Genomic DNA, 17,635 nt, shown 5'->3' on the forward strand with positions numbered 1-17,635 from the left:
GCAAAATAGAAATCGAAAATGCCATTCAGCTGTAATTGGCTAATTAGAACGCGAAAGAGTGAGTGTCTGTAGTATTTAACTGATTTTTGTGTGTTGGTTATTGTCAAATGGCATATACATATGATCGAATACCTATGAAGAGTGGGGGATTGGAGCAGAATACACACTTGGTAGCGAGCAAAAGTTCGCATTTTTCAATTTACTTGTTCATTTGTATATATGTACATATGTGCGAGTATATTTGTTTTTAGGCATGCATATGTATGTGCGAGTAATCGAGCAACGTGAATTAATTTGGAACGCATAAGTGAAATTTTTCGAATACTTTCAGACATGTTGTAATTTGATGGAATGCGCGTGTGACGAATGTAAAAATAAGAGAAAAGTTTTATAACAAAAACAGCAAAAAATCCATCAAATAAAATAAAGAAAGCTAGCTGAAAAAGGGCAGCTGGTGAAATGCAATTGTGAGTGAAATTGCGGCTCGATTGGCGTTTGCATATTTTCGCGGAGGTTTCTGTGCGCACATGTGCGAAAATTTTATTTGTCTGCAACAAGGTACCTTACACGAGTATGTATATCAAACGATGAATGACGCAAAATGTTTCACGATGACTCGACAAGCGACAAAACCAAATAAAAATGAACCAAAGTACGTAATTAATTATGCAGTAGAAGCAAAGCGGGGAAATGGGTTAAATGACCCCATTTGATGCGCCTGATCACCCTAATTGCATACAATGTTCATTTTTCATTTTTAACACCTTTCCTCTCGAGCATGCTCGCAGTAGCCTCCTAGTGCGATTCATTTGAATTGCAAATTATCTATGAATTTTTTATTTACAACGGCCTACAATAAAATCATTACTTAGTGACAAATACCATACCATTGACTGAGCGACCCTTTCATTTTACGGTCGCGCGCCTCCATTCAGTGCAGTGACCCATTGTAAAGTGATTAATTTTCATACGAAATGATAAGTTCAGGGCTTGTGTAATTTTTCGATAAAAAATCTTTTTCAACTTTTCATTTGCATTTCTCTTGGATTTCTTTTACAATCTTCTGTATTTTTAACAATACGAAAAAGGCAAATCTCCTTCATGTATTTTACAATAAATAAGGGTATAAATAAATAAATAAATTACTAACAATTAAATAAATTGTGCTTAAATGGTAAATGTTGTAGTTGCTGTTTTTATAGTTGGTATTGGCCCTTGCCTTTGTATCCCGTTTGGTTTTTGCACGCAGAACACTCATACGCCACGGCGTCGCTACGGTAGACAGTGATGGCATCGCATGGTGCTCCCAACTCTTCGGATAACAATTAATGCAAAAAGTGGAAAAATTCCGCCAAACAAATGGTTGCTTTAGCGTTTGTTCTTGTTTGCTTAATTTCCAGTTCAAAGTGTCATTTTTTAATGCAAACTTTACACGTGCCAATTTTGCGCCGATAACGTTGCCGCGGCTCAAAGCGCTGCCATGGTTGATTTCTGCTTTCCTAAGTTCGTTCATCTACGTATTTTTTTCATTTTGTGTGGGAATTTGTTGTTTTGCTATTTTTAGTATATAATGGTATTCTTCAGGTTCTTTATGCTTGCATATACATAAGTATGTATCAAGCAAAGATTTTAAACGTAAGCTTTGTAGGCCAAGCTCTGTGCTCCCTCGCTTGGTTGGTATGCGGGCTCATTAACGGCGGCAGATAAGCCAATAGCTCGGCCATCCCAAGGGCCGTGGGCAGTGATGTGCGCGGAATGGTGCTCAGCGGCGATCTAGAAGTGTGAAAGAGAAAGCGGATGGAAGAAGGAAAACATAGAAAATTGGTATGATTGTATAGCACACAAAAAGAGCAACAACCGAATATAATTTGAAAACTTAATTTTCAGTTGTCATTTTTAATATGCCGGGGAAATATAACAATACATGTATAAGTGAGAATGGAGCATGGGAAAGCTTTTTTAAATATGTTTTAAGGAACTCCAGGCATATAAAAATATACAAAGGATTAAAACTGAGGACGGTTTTTACACATTAATATTCCCTATATTAACCATTCATTTACATTCGTATGCTGTATTTTTTACCATTTCGTTAAAGTCTGTTTGTATTTATTTGAATTTCGTTTCACTCCTGGCAGCTTTTGGGTACTTGAATTTGGAATTAATTTTGAATGAGTAATTAATTTGTATGGGTCTTAATTCTTGTTTTTGAATTGTTTTGGTATATTAGAAACCAACACCTACATTACTTAGGGGAAGGGGGTGTGGAAAATGACGAGTTAAGCGCATGTACAAGGCAATTATGTACTACTGGGGACATACTCGTTTCTGCCTTTTCACAAAAGCCAATTTCGGCACTAGCGCTGCCGCTGGTACATCGGGCATTGAGATGACTAATGCCACTGAAGTGTTCTAATAGTGTAAATGAAAACAGAAAATAAACGAAAAAGTTAATTTTCATAGCATTTTTAACAAATACGTGGGTATATCTATGTCGGTCCATAACTATTCTATAGGGGTCTGTCAATGACAACCTTTCTATATAATTATCTACAATATTATTTAAAAACTAGTTCTGGCGCTTCTACTAGGAATATTTTGGGGCCCTTTGACTAGCGTTCGACATTTGAAGAACGTTATCGCTGTAGCTACGTTCTGGTGATACCAACACCGCTGATTAATAAAAATAGTAGATGTGTATGTATGTGCAACATTCAGATTTGGAAACATCGGAATATACATGCATATATGGACGTAGTGGGATTTAAATTTTTAGGCTATGTATGTACAGACTCATTTGTGGGCTGTGTTGGGATGTTTGTTTTGTATTGAAGGGTGTTCTTGGGGTTGTTTGAAAAAACTTACCCAAAACAAACATTAGAACAACTTAGCAAAATACCTTCTGTCCACAAATTGTTTGCCCACGATTTTGCTACAACATTCTCGATATTGATAAATATTTTTTTAAGAGTTCGTTAAGTAAATGCATTTTTTTCGTTTGTTTTTTTGTTTTGATTTTGTGGCAGTACATCATGCCAATGGAAATTAACAGCCCACGATAGCCTAGAATTTACGCGAAGAGAAATAGGAAAATATACGATTAGGCTTACCTTCTTGCACAATTGGAAAATGGCCAAACCAACCGACACAATGAACGAGAAGAAGCCCAACGCCAAAGCATTGAATGCCTTAATCTTCAGTATACCAATGGCCATTGGGATGACAGTCATCGCTTTCAATAGGATCAGCACCATCAATGGCATAATCATTTTACGCAAACGGTGCTTCTTGCCTAGATGTGTGTGCGTATGTATACAGTTGTGATGGGGTTGGTGGTGGTGGTGAAGAGAGATAGAAATAGAGAGAGAGAAATTAATTATTTAGCTTTTTTCACTTTTGTGTTCCGGTGTCAGTGTAGACAAAAACGCATGCAAATACAAACACACACCCTTCTTGAAGAAGTTGCCCTTCTTACCCTTGCCCTCAACCACACCATCACCGGCCAATTTCACATTAAGGCTCAACTCATCGTTGGCCAAATTGCGTGAAGAGACGGTGACCTTGGCATCACCCAGAGGCAAGTCCATGGTAACATCGTGTCCTTGCAGGTAATCGCCGACAGCATCGACAAAATCACGTTCTTCGTCGTTTGAGCGTGCACCACTGGCATCAGCGGCAGCGGGCTGATAGCCGTTTGACCGGACCTCCACGTCGCCGAGCTGTGAGAAATTTTATGAGATTGTTTAAATTAACATTTTTATACATTTTAATATAACTGTAATGTGGTAGGCACTGATTGCTTACTATATGTTGTTATTAGTATAAATGAGGCTGACGTTTTTGACACTTCAAGAAACAGTATATTTCAGTCTAATTTCTAATAATATAATTTCCAGTACTTTCATCACAACTTCTAACACATCGTCAATTTATTACGTATCATGCTCACTTAATGTCATTTAATCACTTTAAATTCTTTGATTTCTCACTCACTTTATAGTTATCGTTGTTGATCACTGTGTCGACGAAACGCATGGCGCGCACCTTAATGCAGGCCATCGAATCAGCACCGCTCTCGCATTTGGCATTCTCTTCATCGATCATGCCCTGCATGTTCGTTGGTCGTACTGCATTAGCAGCATTCGCCACGGCAGCGAAGCCCAAAAGCGCCACGAGGACGAAGTACCGCATCGAAGCCATATTTTCTGTTTGGTTCGAAGTGAAATGTGTGAAATAAAATGTCTTTGCTCGATCCGCTCAAGACGTATGCGACCTCCAGTTGCTACTCGCCTCGTTGAAGGAACAGTTGCGAATAATAATCGTTTTTCTATTGTGCACGATTTTTATACTGCATACTTTAGCTGCATGCCCACAATAAAATCAACGACAAATCGACGAAAAAAAACAAATACCTACCAGCGTCGCTGAAGAAATGGCGGAAGAAGACATAAAAGCCAAAACCAGTTGACAGACGCTGTCGCGCTGAGTCTATACGCAAGCACACCTGCTGCCTAGCATTGCGCGTGCACAATTTTCGGTGCACAGACAACAACAAAAAGCGAACTTCAGTGACACTCAACTGCACGGTGCAGTGGCATATGGCTGATGTGTGTGGACAAGCGTGTGCGTACCAATGGATTAGGGAACGTGCGTGCATGCGCTGGCGTATGAGCAACTTTTTCTAATCCATTGCCTCTCTGGACAAAAAAACCTGCGCAGTTGTTGTTGTAAACGTATTCATTCATGCTTTTTAACGCAATTTTTATGCAATGCACGCACCCTAATGATATGCTCAAAGCTGGCAACAGCATGTTCTGCGCAGCGTTTACATAGATGGCGCCGAGATATCTTGAATCCGAGAAAAAATATAAGTTGTTACAGCGGTGTACAACAACAATTTTAGGTATAATTAATTATAATTAAACAAGTAATTTACAAATAAATTCGCAGGTTTACAAGAACGAGTAATTATTTCTAAATTCATACTGGGTGAATATTTGAAACTAGGTATTATTAAACTTTATGTTTCTTGGAGGATATCATAGAAATTATAAAAATAACTGAAGTTGATTCCTTACAGTGACCCTAGGCGAACCAAAATGAGTAAAATCTGATTAGATTTAATTAATTTTCAGATAAAAACCTAAACAGACACCTCCCTTGAGCGGAAAATTTTTCATGCATCAAGTTAAATTTTTAGAACAAATGGCCTTTTCTTAGGCGAACACCTCTCTTGGACTGTGAGTGTTCGTCCAAGACAGGTTTCACTGTAGTTATATTTGATGACTCTTGAATTCCCAAAAGGAATTATTTGCATTATCCTGGTTTACATCTAAAATCTTATCTGAAACGACAACAGCTAAAAATATAAGGAAATTAATTGGTTGAAACAAAATACGACTCTACAACGCCATTCTAAAGCTGTGCAACTCGAATATTGAAATTCATCAGAGCAGCAATGTAAAGAAATTGCGTACAATTGTCAATGAACTCTTCGTCTCCAATGAATACATATGTATATTCACAATTACTTGCAAATTCGATTTATAAAATAATAATTTTAGAAATTCTATAAGAAATACATTGATAGACTCCAATCTTGAATCTTGACTATTTTATTAAATTACTAATAAGTAATTTAGAAATAAGAATACCTAAAAGACTACTTATACTTGTTTATAACATAAAACTAAACGAGTTAGATATGGAGTTATGTATACCAAAGTGATCAGGATGACGAGGTGTCCGTGCAAGCCTTAACTTGAGTAAAAATGTATATATCATGATTTAATGTTTCTTGGTTTCCTGAGGTAGTTGGTGATACAGATGGACAAAAACGAAAAACTATAAATTTATATATATATCTACATATATCTAATCAACAAACAAATCGGTTAATAAAACATGACCACCCCCCATACAAAGATTATGTTGAAAACTATTAAAAATGCGTTCATTTACTAACTAAAAACGTTAGAAACACTAAATTTTACAACAAAGGTGGTACAGAGAACATTCCCACAAATTGGTATTAAAATTGGGAAATGGGCGTGGCCTCGTCCACTTTGGGATCAAAAACCATAACTCATGAATTACTCCACTAATTTCAACGTATACTATTTTTTTGACACTATTATTTTACATATGAACTAGTAAGGAAAGGCTATGTTCGGGTTAAACCGAACATTTATACTCTCGCAATTTATTGATGAAACTTTATTAAGGTAACACAATTTGACCCATATATTCGACATAAGGTCCAATAGAATAACCAAAATCATTTTATATATGGTTGATATCCGGGGCCTTGAAAAGTTATAGTCCGATTTCGAAAAAATTTCCAAAAGTAATGCCGCAGCTCAAATACAGCATTTGTGTAAAGTTTTATTCCGCTATCTTCATTGGTTCCTAATGTATATATTATAAAGTGAACGATTCAGATGCAATTCAAAATTGAGTTATGTGGGAAGTAGGCGTATTCCGTCCGTTTTATCAAGGTGTTAAGAAAATATATGTATGAAATATGTATCAAATTTCATTAAAATCGGTCAAGTTGTTTCCATGATATGGTTTTTGACTCATAAGTGGGTGACGCCACACTCTTGGTGCCACGGATCATGTGTACCAAATTTCATTAAGATATCTCCATTTTAACTCATGGACGGACAGACATCCAGATTTCCGGAGTATAAAAATAGACAAAATCGGTTCACATACCACTTACAACGTTTATATCTATTAATATGTGAGATATAGTAAAACTAAGTGGCTATAATTAGTGAAATCGGTCCAAAATTTCCTCAGCACTCATATACTATATATAATACAAATATTTTCGTTATACTAGTGGACTTTATGCCGAATATGTGTGTTCTCTTAATAAAATTAAATAAATAATTTGGGAGAATATAAAGTGTTCGATTACAAACGAACTTAGCCTTCCATACTTCTTTTCTTACTAATTTCTTAAATACTCAAAATCATCTCCGTTTATTAAAAAGCAGAGCGACAGCTCGTGTTAAATCTATTATGTCATCACAGATCTTGCTTAATTTATTGGTGGTTTTTTGTTTTAATAAGGCATCGACCGATAACTAGACAATGCTTTCTTTTACGACTTTACGCTGCGCCATTAAATCTCGAGTCGCTTTAGAAGCAGCACGTGAGTTTCTCGGAAGAAGGTAAGCAATAAATAAAAATGAACTGATACTGTTATATTAATCTACTTCACGTATTTGCTGAACCCGTGCCTTGAATACTGAATTTCAAGCTTAAAAAATGGAAAAAATAATATATTTAATTAATTCAGAATTGAATGATTCAAATGCAATTTTACACACTGTTACTCAATTATTTTAATGTTTTGCGCAACACAGCTATAAAAACGTAAATAATTTCAAAATTATTGAATTATAAATTATTGGCTCATAAATATGAAAATTGATTGGAAATCATATTTGCTGATCTAATTGGATTTCACACGGTTACTTAAGAGCGTTACAGCAAGAGAAGTCGAGGAATTTTCAAGAGGAAGTTGTGTAATCGGCAGTGAATTTGAAAATCAAAACGACAGCCAAACCATACGTCAATCAGAATATGTCACATACTCGCACTCATGCAATAACCAATTGACAAATCGGTCAAGTGAAACTAACTAAAAATTGGACAACATCAAATGCGCGCTTATTGCTTTTTTGGGGCTGGAGTGGAAGTTTCGGCTTTTGTTAGCTTTTGGCTACTTCAGTTTTCGACCAAGTGCTTGTTGAGACTAGGCAATATTGAGCAATGGCAATGAAGTAGAAAGTGTTTACCAAAAATAAACACAACTACGTCAATTGATATTATATAAAATAGAAATACAAATACAAAAACATTAAAAATAAATAACAAATTGGATTTTCGTTTGTGACAATTTATACAAAATGTGTGCGAGTGTGTGAGCGCGTGATGACAGCCAAATCTAATTGCGAGCGTGAGCAAAGCGCTTGCTGGTCATCATTCGAAAACGAAAGTGAAATTGAAAACAGTCTTCACTCCAAATGTCACGAAATTCATTTGAAATTCCAAATGTAAAGCACAAGTAAAGATAATCACAAGCAACGACCCATACTAAACACCAACTGCAGTGACTATGAGGAGGACGAGCCGATATTCAGCAACCAAATTGTGGCTGTTGATAGTGAAATATGAATTTCAAATTTGAAAACATGGCTTAAAATCAAATAATCCAAAAGCATGTGATTCAAAGCGCGAAAGATTTCACCGCAGTCATATTGGTGGGACGCATATAGTTTTCATTGCTCGAGGACGGGAGTTGAGCGCGCCCCTGTTGCGCATTAGCAATTCCGAGTACGTAGCGGTTTACAATTGCCATTGGGCGTCAAGTGTACTATGTATGCACTCGACAACGGGCCGCGAGGAGGCGCAGTGCGCTTACGCATTTACAATTGGCAGACGCAGCACCACAAAGGCCTGCGACAAAGTCATTCAAAGGTAAAAACGGCTTTGGTGGCGATTAAAAAGCAATAATACAAATGTACGTAATTCTTTGTATGTATATGGACGCGTGTGTAGAGCGCGCCATTAGGTGTAATTAAAAAGCGCAAATAAATGTGATTTCTTCAATGTTTTGTTTGTCTCCGATTTCGAATTTTTGTATAATTTGTTCGATTCGGCATTTGAATTGTTAATAGCATTTCTAATAGCTTATCTTTATGGCGGTTTTTGCATTAAAAATTTCTTCAAACCATTCGCGGTTGCCCCTTTCTTTGATCGAAATAATAATAATAATAATAGTATTTGAAATTCTGCAATTATAATGGCGGCACCCATTTGCATTGTTACACGTTGCATATTAGTGGCTTTAGGCCAATAAACTGTCAAGCTGCATATCTCTTTAACTCACGCAACCGTAGTGAAATTCAGCATGGATATTGGTTTCAGTTTAAATTTTTTGATATCGACCTCTTTTATAGGTGATATTCGTAGTGTTGCAGCCAACTTCACTCGTTGTTCCTGTCGTCCACTCAATTCCCTCCATATTGACGTCCTCAAATGAATGTCGTTTTAGAAATATCGACTTGACACTTTGCGTTTTCAATGCCCATAGTGAGAAAGACCAACTTTCACTTTGCCAGTTTATAGTGATAAGTTAGATGGGTTTGTGATTAGCTGAAGTGTTTGATAATGTTTAACCCCTAAGCATTGAGGCATGAATGTGCCTTGACTGGAAGATTTATTAATTAAATAAAGGATATTACAATTCCACTGTAAATATATTTTTTTGGGTTTCAGCTTCATTAAGGTTTGAGAAACTGGACTAACATACCTTTCGCGCAATGTTTGTAGCGTCATCATTTAGAGATATGTTCTAGTAGCTTTGAAGAATACTATTCTACGGAAACTGGATATGATTATTGTTACAATTTACCTTAGTTTCTCCCTGCTGGGCTGTTATAGCTCTCGTGATATAGAAAATAAGATTGATAGTTAATTGATCAATTAGCTCCTGTGCGAAAATGCTATTAGATAGCAGAAAAGACAACCTTCGGCCGAAGAAAATCTGGACCAACACCGGTACTGCAGAATAATGGACAGTGTAATTACCTCTTAAAGATATTTCCCGCTGCCATATTTCATTTCATTTACTGAACCTTTATACAAATATATACAAAATAAATATATCTCCGTTAAATACATAATTAAACCACTTTAGTAACTACTACGGGCAACTCCTTTGAACTGCTTTGCTTAGAAAGGCTTAAAAAGTGGCTTTTGCGGGAAATTAATTAAAATAATGTGGTAATTCATATATATACGTGGGTATATACATATTTTTTCGGATCAATAATGTTCATAAAGAAATCGCAGAGCTCATTTGCCATTCTTAAACTTTCACTAAGATTTTTCAAATTGAATGTCAGGTTTCCAGTGCTTGTTGAAGCCTCTTCTTCAATAGGTTGTGTTCAGTTCCATGTGAGCCCCTTCTATATGGAAATATTACCAAAAGTTCAAAAATATTGCGAAAATAGTGGAATATTTAACATTTTCTTGTAACATTTTTCTTGTCCATTTGACAAGAATATTGGGTGGGATACCTATTGGAATAATTTTATTATTATGTATGTGCTTATTAGATCCGCGAATAAAAAATTTTTAGTCGCGAATATAGAAATTGGGTCTCATTTTTTTAATCTGCGAATAAAGGAAGCGCGAATAAGGAGCTTTTACTGTATTAGGATAAATGAGGGAACAATAATTTACATGAGCAACTGTGTAGCTGCGAAAGGATACATTGGTATGCTCTTAAATTGAAAATGAGAAAAATGAGCTACTGCGAATAACTTATCGCCTTTAACAATTTAAGTAACTCAAAGCTGCACAAGTGGGAAATGCCAAGACAAACGCCCGCCACTAATTTTTGGATTACTTGGAATGTTTGGAATATTACACAAATCGTGGGAAGTAACAGCTACCGCATTAAGACAGGCTGTGCAGGGGTGAGTTCAGTGTTAATTTCATTTTCATGCTTAAGCGAATGTAATAAAAAGCAACAAATACGGCCACTTTCATTACTTAAGTTGCTCATAAATTTACTCGCGAAAAGGGTTCCATTGTGTTGGTTGATTGTTGTAGAGTCCAGCTATGGGGATTTACTGTGCAACTGCTTAAGGGCGGGGGATTGGCATATGGAAGGGAAATTAAAAATGGTAAATTGCATGGCTTTTATGGGATTGAGTTGTGTAAAATGACGATGTTGTAAAAGCGAAAAATTTTATAATTAGGGATGACGGTTTGCATGAAGTTTTGCTGGTAATTTAGTCCGTTTTCACTGGGATGCTTCGCTTTTGATGCTGATATCTTAAGTACACAAGATTAATTAGATTAGCCAAGAAGCACAGGCGCATTGTCCCAAGTGTGGATGAAAAAATAAAAAAATAAACTACACGAGTATTGTCCGCTCCATTAAGGTAGACACATTTTATGATAAACAAAGCGAAAACTTTTGACCAATTTTCAAGTTATACAACGCTACTGTTTTTCGGTCTTCCATAAGCATTGTGTCTAAAATATGTAAACTCCTACTGAATTACTAAGTTTTTAATATACTGTCCATTCTATTTTGCGTCTCAGCTCACATGAATTTCGCTAAAAACTCTTAGCTCTAAAGGTCATATCAGTAAAATAAGTATGCAATGAACAGTAAGTATGTTGACAGCAACTAAGTTAAAGCCTAACAATCAGTTTTTAGAAAACAAAAATGCGGGGTTTTTTTTCAATACATCATTTCATTAAAATGTATAAATCTTTTTAATAAAACAATATTATTTAAAATTTTCTAAATCTCTAAGTTTATGGTAAGTGAAGAAATACCAGAGTTCGATTCGCTCAAAACAAATCGGTTTGCACATTTTGATTAGTCTTTTAATAGGATGTATTTTATCAATTTTGGATTCGTATGCTCTTATTTTAAGAAAATGTACCTGATTGTGACCTTATTTCAGATGTTTTTTGAATATAAAATATTTTTTTCTCATTACCCTGGGAACTTTGAAAGGACTCACGAAATATCAAAGGGATCAGCTATCGCTGAAGTCAAAACAATTTTTGGGAATCTTTCAAAACATTTCTAAAAGTGGCTTGTTCATTGCCATGAAGTTCCACAAATGAAGTTATCAAATGATCAGGTGTCCTTAAAGAGTTACTTATTTATGAATTGTCTATAATAGTCGTGGAATAAAATGTAGTTATTGCTACGTTAACAATCGGTCAGTCACACATACGTATGTATAAGGCTTCACCGGTGCCCATTGAGTAGATTTTAAGTTTTCAAAACACTACTGGATTTACGATGTTACATTTTTCGTATTTTATAATTCTCCCCGATCGGTATTTCAAACTACAGCATGAGCGTTTGAGATCGATATTTAAAAATTATTATAATTAGATTTAGAACACCAAAATTTTGAAGTATATGTAGGCCACCTGAGAATGGACGCACAAACTGGAATACTACTTGTAATAGACAGTTAAAAAATGCTTCAGTAGTTTCAATTTGTTTTATTATTTCTATTTCTTTAACGGGGTTGCCATTATTCACTAAAAATAAATATTAACAATTTTTGTACAAGCAAGTAAATAAATAATATTTTCTAGTATCTTTTTGTTAGATTTTCACGTTTTGTTCAATAAATAATTTCTTTGGAAACGGGTGCCTCTCTTAAACCTATGTAAAAAAAATAAATAAAGGCGCTGCGTTGTCGTCAATTTCCATTCGTTCGAATGATTCGAAATTACCTTCAGCTAAGTGAGGGTATGTATTAATTTAAGGTTGCCTTTGACCAGCGAAAGCCATATCTTGTGCGTCTTGTGGTTCTTGAGACGAACGCGCCCAAGCGTGTGGATCCCAAGCGGGCGATGGATGTTCGAAGTGCTCAACATGTTCGACATGTGCTGGCAAATCCAAATGGTGATCGACATGATGATCCACGTGGTGGGGCACGATATCAATGTGATGCGGCACAATGTGTTCGACATGATGAGGGAAATGATCGATGTGGTGTGGAATATGTTCGATATGTTCCACATGCTCGACATGATGAGGATAATGCACCACTTCGTAATTGATAATCTGCAGAGAAAGAAGATTAAAATACGAGTTTAAACACCAAACGTGTTCAACAGCTGCAATATTACCTTTGGCTTGGCAATTTTGAAAACAACTAAAGCGCCAGACAACACCAATGAGAGTAGACCCAAAGTCATGGCCTTCCAGGTCTTGAGCGCGATCAAAGCCAAAGCAAGTGGCACCAAGACAGTGGTCTTCAATTTCAAACCGATGAGGAAGGGCAATAACACTTTACGGACCATGCCACGACCTGAAAAGGGTCAAACAATTCGAAAATCTTATCACAACAGTCGATTTCACAATTAAATTGCTAGGGCTTACCTTGATTGGGATCACGTTCTGCTAACGGCAAAACAGAATCTTTGGTTAGGACGTTGCTGAACAAAAAGTCTGGAACGTATGAGCGTGCTTCCTCGGTGCTGAAGAATTCAGGCGCCTTAACGCGCAATGCATGTGTGGCCAAGAAGTTATCGATATCGTCGAATAATTGCTCTTGTGGGTTATAGGAGCGCTGTTGTATGGGCTGCACTCTAGTTGTGCGCACAATAGACAACTTATCGGTGATTTGAATCTCATCCTGTTGAAGAGCCTGGTTGAACCACTGCATAGCCTTCGGTTGCACACAACTTGTGCTGAAGTCCTTCAAGCAGCTATTGTACATGTCGAACGCCAGATCGGTGGCGGAGCGCGTTGGGGCCACTTGAGTGGTACCAGCGTATGTAGCGCTAGCGGTTAGCGCCACCACGAATACAATGGCGAACATCCTCATCCTCGTCTTTGTTTTTTCTCACCCTTCAAAATGTGCTGCCTGGCTGAATGTGTTTGCTATTGTGGTGGGTGCGTCTTTTCGCACAGACAATCCAAGTGGGTATGTAAATGGCGTATTAGCTGCTTGTGGTTTTTATACGACATCGTACATTTTATCAATTAAAATGCATGTTGCCATCGAAAACAATTGTCGCTGCTGCCGCTAAAATTGGTTGGCATTGCAACTCGTCCGTTCTCTGCGGTTTTAGCAACTTTCCTTCGCGCTAGCGCTCTCCTCCCAACTTCTTTTTTGTTACCAGTCTTCGTTTGCGCGTTACGTATGTATTTTCATTATTTGTTTTGATCTGATATCCGCATGCGTAATATAAGTACAATTGACCAATGGCCTAACACTTGTGATTTCACCAGCATAGCAATTCTATGAGCATGTAGGTAATGCTTCAATTGCTATCACAAAGTGTTACTCACAGCTGTGCAGTCAGTACAAGTGACTTAATTGTTATGAGTTCTGCAAGGTCTACACAATGGCAGAGAGAATGATTGTAATTATTTTATTAAAATACTTCAAGCTAGGTGTAAGAGCCCTCTCTCACAGTCAGGGAATATCAGTGAACTATAACTTGCAACCCTAAAAGGGGATATCTCTTTTGATAAAGTGTCTCATATAAAAAATTTAAAATCCCCCAGATCCATTCCCTCGGGAATGTTAAGTTTTATACTCTCGCAACATGTTGCACAAAGTATAATAGTTTTGTTCACCTAACGGTTGTTTGTAACACCTAAAACTAAACGAGTTAGATATGGAGTTAAATGATCAGGGTGACGAGTAGAGTTAAAATCTGAATGTCTGTCTTTCCATCCGTTCGTGCAAGCGATATCTTGAGAAAAGAGTATGATATCTTGATGAAACTTGGTAACTTGGTGCTTGGCACCATAAGAAGGTTGCATTCGTAAATTGGCGAAATCGGACCACTGCCACGTCCACAAAATGACTAAAACCGAAAACATATAATGTGTCATAACTAAGCCATGTACAAAGTTAGGGAAGTAAAATTTGGTAAAGAAGATAATTCTAGAGAATGTCATATTTGATGATATTTTTGTGGGAAAGAGGGCGAGGCCTCGACTCTACTAAGTTTTTTGTACATATCTCGTAAACTACTAAAACTATTTTACACATATCAACCAAACTCTCTTGAGTCGTTTCGTTTAGGCACTTCCTAACACAATATAAAAACACCAGAAACCTTAAATTTCCTGGTAAAGATCGCACACAAAGATGCATTAAATTTTCTAAACAAAATTGGAAATGGGCGTGGCATCGCCCACTTTTGGGTCAAAAACTATATCTCAGGAACTACTCGACCCCTTTCAAAAAAATTTCGATTCGTAACATTATCTTAGAATCATACTACTACAGTTTGAATTATCAAAATCGGTTCACAACCACGCCTACTATTCATAAACCATAATTTAAAATCACATCTGATTCGTTCACTTAGCAATCTATAAATTTAGCATATCGGAACAAAACTTTGCACAAATACTGTGTTTGTAGTGTGACATCACCCATCTTAAAATCTAATCTAATTTTATATTGAAAATATCGGTAAATTTCTCAGATATCCTAAGTTGTTCAAAGGAGATGATTCCAATACTGTACCTCTGCGCCAAAAATGGGTAAAATCAGGGCAATATTTCCTCTAGGTCCCATATACCTCATATATAGATTTTCAAACTACCGGTGGATGTGAGATAACTTAGCAAAATTAAGTGAACGTAAAATTTGAGATATAATATAGCTTGGTATCAAAAATAGTTGAAATCGGTCCCACTCCCCATATATATAGTGGTTTTTATATTTATTCCGAATATGTGGGTCAAATTGTGTGTTCTCTTAATAAAATGTAACAAATAAATTGCGAGAGTATTAAACTCTCGGTTACACCCGAACTTAGCGCTTTTTGTTTGATTCTGTATTGTTTTAACGAGTAAAAAATTGACACCAGCAAGGACCACACTATACATTTTTCTTCGACAAAAGAGAAAAAATAAACGTTTGGAACCATCTAAATATGGGTGGATACATAAAGAACTTCGATGGATGTGTGAATACGAGTTAACGCAAAAAAAAGTAAGGAAGGCTAAGTTCGGGTGCAACCGAACATTTTATACTCTTGCAATTTATTGATATATTTTTATTAAGATAACACACAATTTGACCCAATTTGGAAAACCTATAATTAGGGAGGATGGGATCATGTGTAGAAGTTCACGCAAGTGAGGAAAGTTTTTGATTGTCATTCACTTGGGAGTGGCCAGAAACGATTCTTCTCCACATGGTTCAAGCAGCTCACGACTTCCGGTTTTAGACCAAGTATCCTCTGGGTAGCCAACAGACATCCGTTTGAAGGCGAGCTAAAGTGAGAAGGCGAAGCCCGCTTATACGGTTGTGCGTAGGGCTTGGGACCCACCACATAAAAAAATCTCCCCAATGAAAAATCTACGAAAGCCTCGGTGAGACACCCCCCTTTTGATGACGACCCCTGCAAACGTTTTAAGGATAATGATATAAGGACATGCACCTGGAATGTCCGGACCCTTAATTGGGAAGGTGCCTCTGCCCAGGTGGTTGATGTCCTCATACGACTCAAGGCTGACATCACCGCCATCCAAGAAGTGCGATGGACGGGACAAGGACGGAAGAAGGTGGGTCCTTGTGACATCTACTACAGCGGCCATATAAAGGAGCGCAAATTTGGTGTTGGATTTGTGGTGGGAGAGAGACTCCGTCGCAGAGTCCTGGCATTCACCCCGGTGGATGAACGTCTTGCCACAATCCGCATCAAAGCGAGGTTCTTCAACATATCGCTGATTTGCGCCCACGCCCCAACGGAAGAGAAGGACGATGTGACCAAAGATGCTTTCTATGAGCGCCTAGAACGCACCTATGAGCGCTGCCCCCGCCACGATGTAAAAGTCGTGCTTGGCGATTTTAACGCCAGGGTGGGTAAAGAAGGTGTCTTTGGCACAACAGTCGGAAAATTCAGCCTCCATGACGAAACATCGCCAAACGGCCTGAGGCTGATCGACTTCGCTGGGGCCCGAAATATGGTCGTTTGTAGTACCAGATTCCAGCATAAGAAAATACATCAAGCTACCTGGCTGTCTCCTGATCGAAACACGCGGAACCAAATCGATCACGTTGTGATAGACGGAAGACATGTCTCCTGTGTTATAGACGTGCGTACGCTCCGAGGACCAAATATAGACTCGGACCATTATCTGGTCGCAGCGAAGATACGCACCCGCCTCTGTGCAGCAAAGAATGCCCGTCAACAAACACAAGGAAGGTTCGACGTCGAAAAGCTGCAATCGCAACAGACAGCCACGAAATACTCTACTCGACTTGCACTCCTGCTCTCTGAGAGCACTCATCAGCATCTCGGTATAAGGGAACTGTGGAACGGCATCTCAAACTCACTGCGTACCGCTGCAGCCGAAACAATTGGTTTTCGGCAACGACAAAAAACAAGCTGGTACGATGAGGAGTGCCGTCTCGCAGCGGAGAGAAAACAGACTGCCTACCTCGCAACGTTGCAAACGACCACAACACGTGCGGGATGGGATAGATACCGAGAGCTGAAGAGGGAAGCGAGACGCATCTGCAGACAAAAAAAGAAAGAGGCCGAAATGCGTGAGTACGAAGAGCTTGAGAAGCTGGCAGACAGAGGGAATGCTCGAAAATTTTATGAAAAAATGAAGCGACTTAACGAAGGTTTCAAGACCGGAGCATCCTCATGTAGAGACCAAGGTGGTAATCTGGTAACCGATGTCCAGGGCATACTGGGATTATGGAGGGAACACTTCTCCGACCTGCTGAATGGCAGTGAGAGTACAACACCAGGAGATGGCGAACCCGATCCCCCAATCGATGACGATGGAACAGATGTTCCATTACCCGACCACGAAGAAATTCGAATAGCAATTACCCGCTTGAAGAACAACAAAGCAGCGGGGGCCGATAGATTGTCGGCAGAACTATTCAAATACGGCGGCGAAGAACTGATAAGGTGCATGCATCAGCTTCTTTGTAGAATATGGTCGGAAGAAAGCATGCCTGACGATTGGAATCTCAGTGTGCTCTGCCCAATCCATAAAAAGGGAGATCCCACAATCTGCGCCAATTACCGTGGGATCAGCCTCCTAAATATCGCATACAAGGTTCTATCGAGCGTA

General features: G+C 38.0%; 2 protein-coding genes across 3 annotated transcripts; both read right to left on the reverse strand.

Moving 5' to 3' along the window:
- Positions 1 to 990: 990 nt before the first annotated feature.
- On the reverse strand, positions 991 to 4,304 carry Eno_1 (Enolase). 2 transcript variants are annotated; one of them, XM_011184358.3, is made up of 4 exons: positions 3,994 to 4,304; positions 3,476 to 3,719; positions 3,111 to 3,292; positions 991 to 1,773 (listed from the first exon to the last, which is right to left on the reverse strand). In XM_011184358.3, exons 1-4 carry the CDS (start codon positions 4,198 to 4,200, stop codon positions 1,630 to 1,632), a joined length of 777 nt encoding a protein of 258 aa, XP_011182660.1. In that variant the 5' UTR covers positions 4,201 to 4,304; the 3' UTR covers positions 991 to 1,629. The 2 variants fall into 2 exon arrangements, with proteins under 2 accessions (XP_011182660.1, XP_011182659.1); XM_011184357.3 differs by having other exon boundaries at positions 3,449 to 3,719.
- A 7,741-nt stretch (positions 4,305 to 12,045) lies between these two features.
- On the reverse strand, positions 12,046 to 13,517 carry LOC105212405 (uncharacterized). Its single transcript, XM_011184348.3, has 3 exons — positions 12,950 to 13,517; positions 12,697 to 12,878; positions 12,046 to 12,631 (listed from the first exon to the last, which is right to left on the reverse strand). The coding sequence occupies exons 1-3, from the start codon at positions 13,395 to 13,397 to the stop codon at positions 12,326 to 12,328; spliced, it is 936 nt and encodes a 311-aa protein (XP_011182650.1). The 5' UTR covers positions 13,398 to 13,517; the 3' UTR covers positions 12,046 to 12,325.
- Between the last annotated feature and the right edge of the window lie 4,118 nt (positions 13,518 to 17,635).

The sequence above is a fragment of the Zeugodacus cucurbitae genome, chromosome 2 (genome assembly GCF_028554725.1).
Source record: "Zeugodacus cucurbitae isolate PBARC_wt_2022May chromosome 2, idZeuCucr1.2, whole genome shotgun sequence".
In the NCBI taxonomy this organism is placed as follows: domain Eukaryota; kingdom Metazoa; phylum Arthropoda; class Insecta; order Diptera; family Tephritidae; genus Zeugodacus; species Zeugodacus cucurbitae.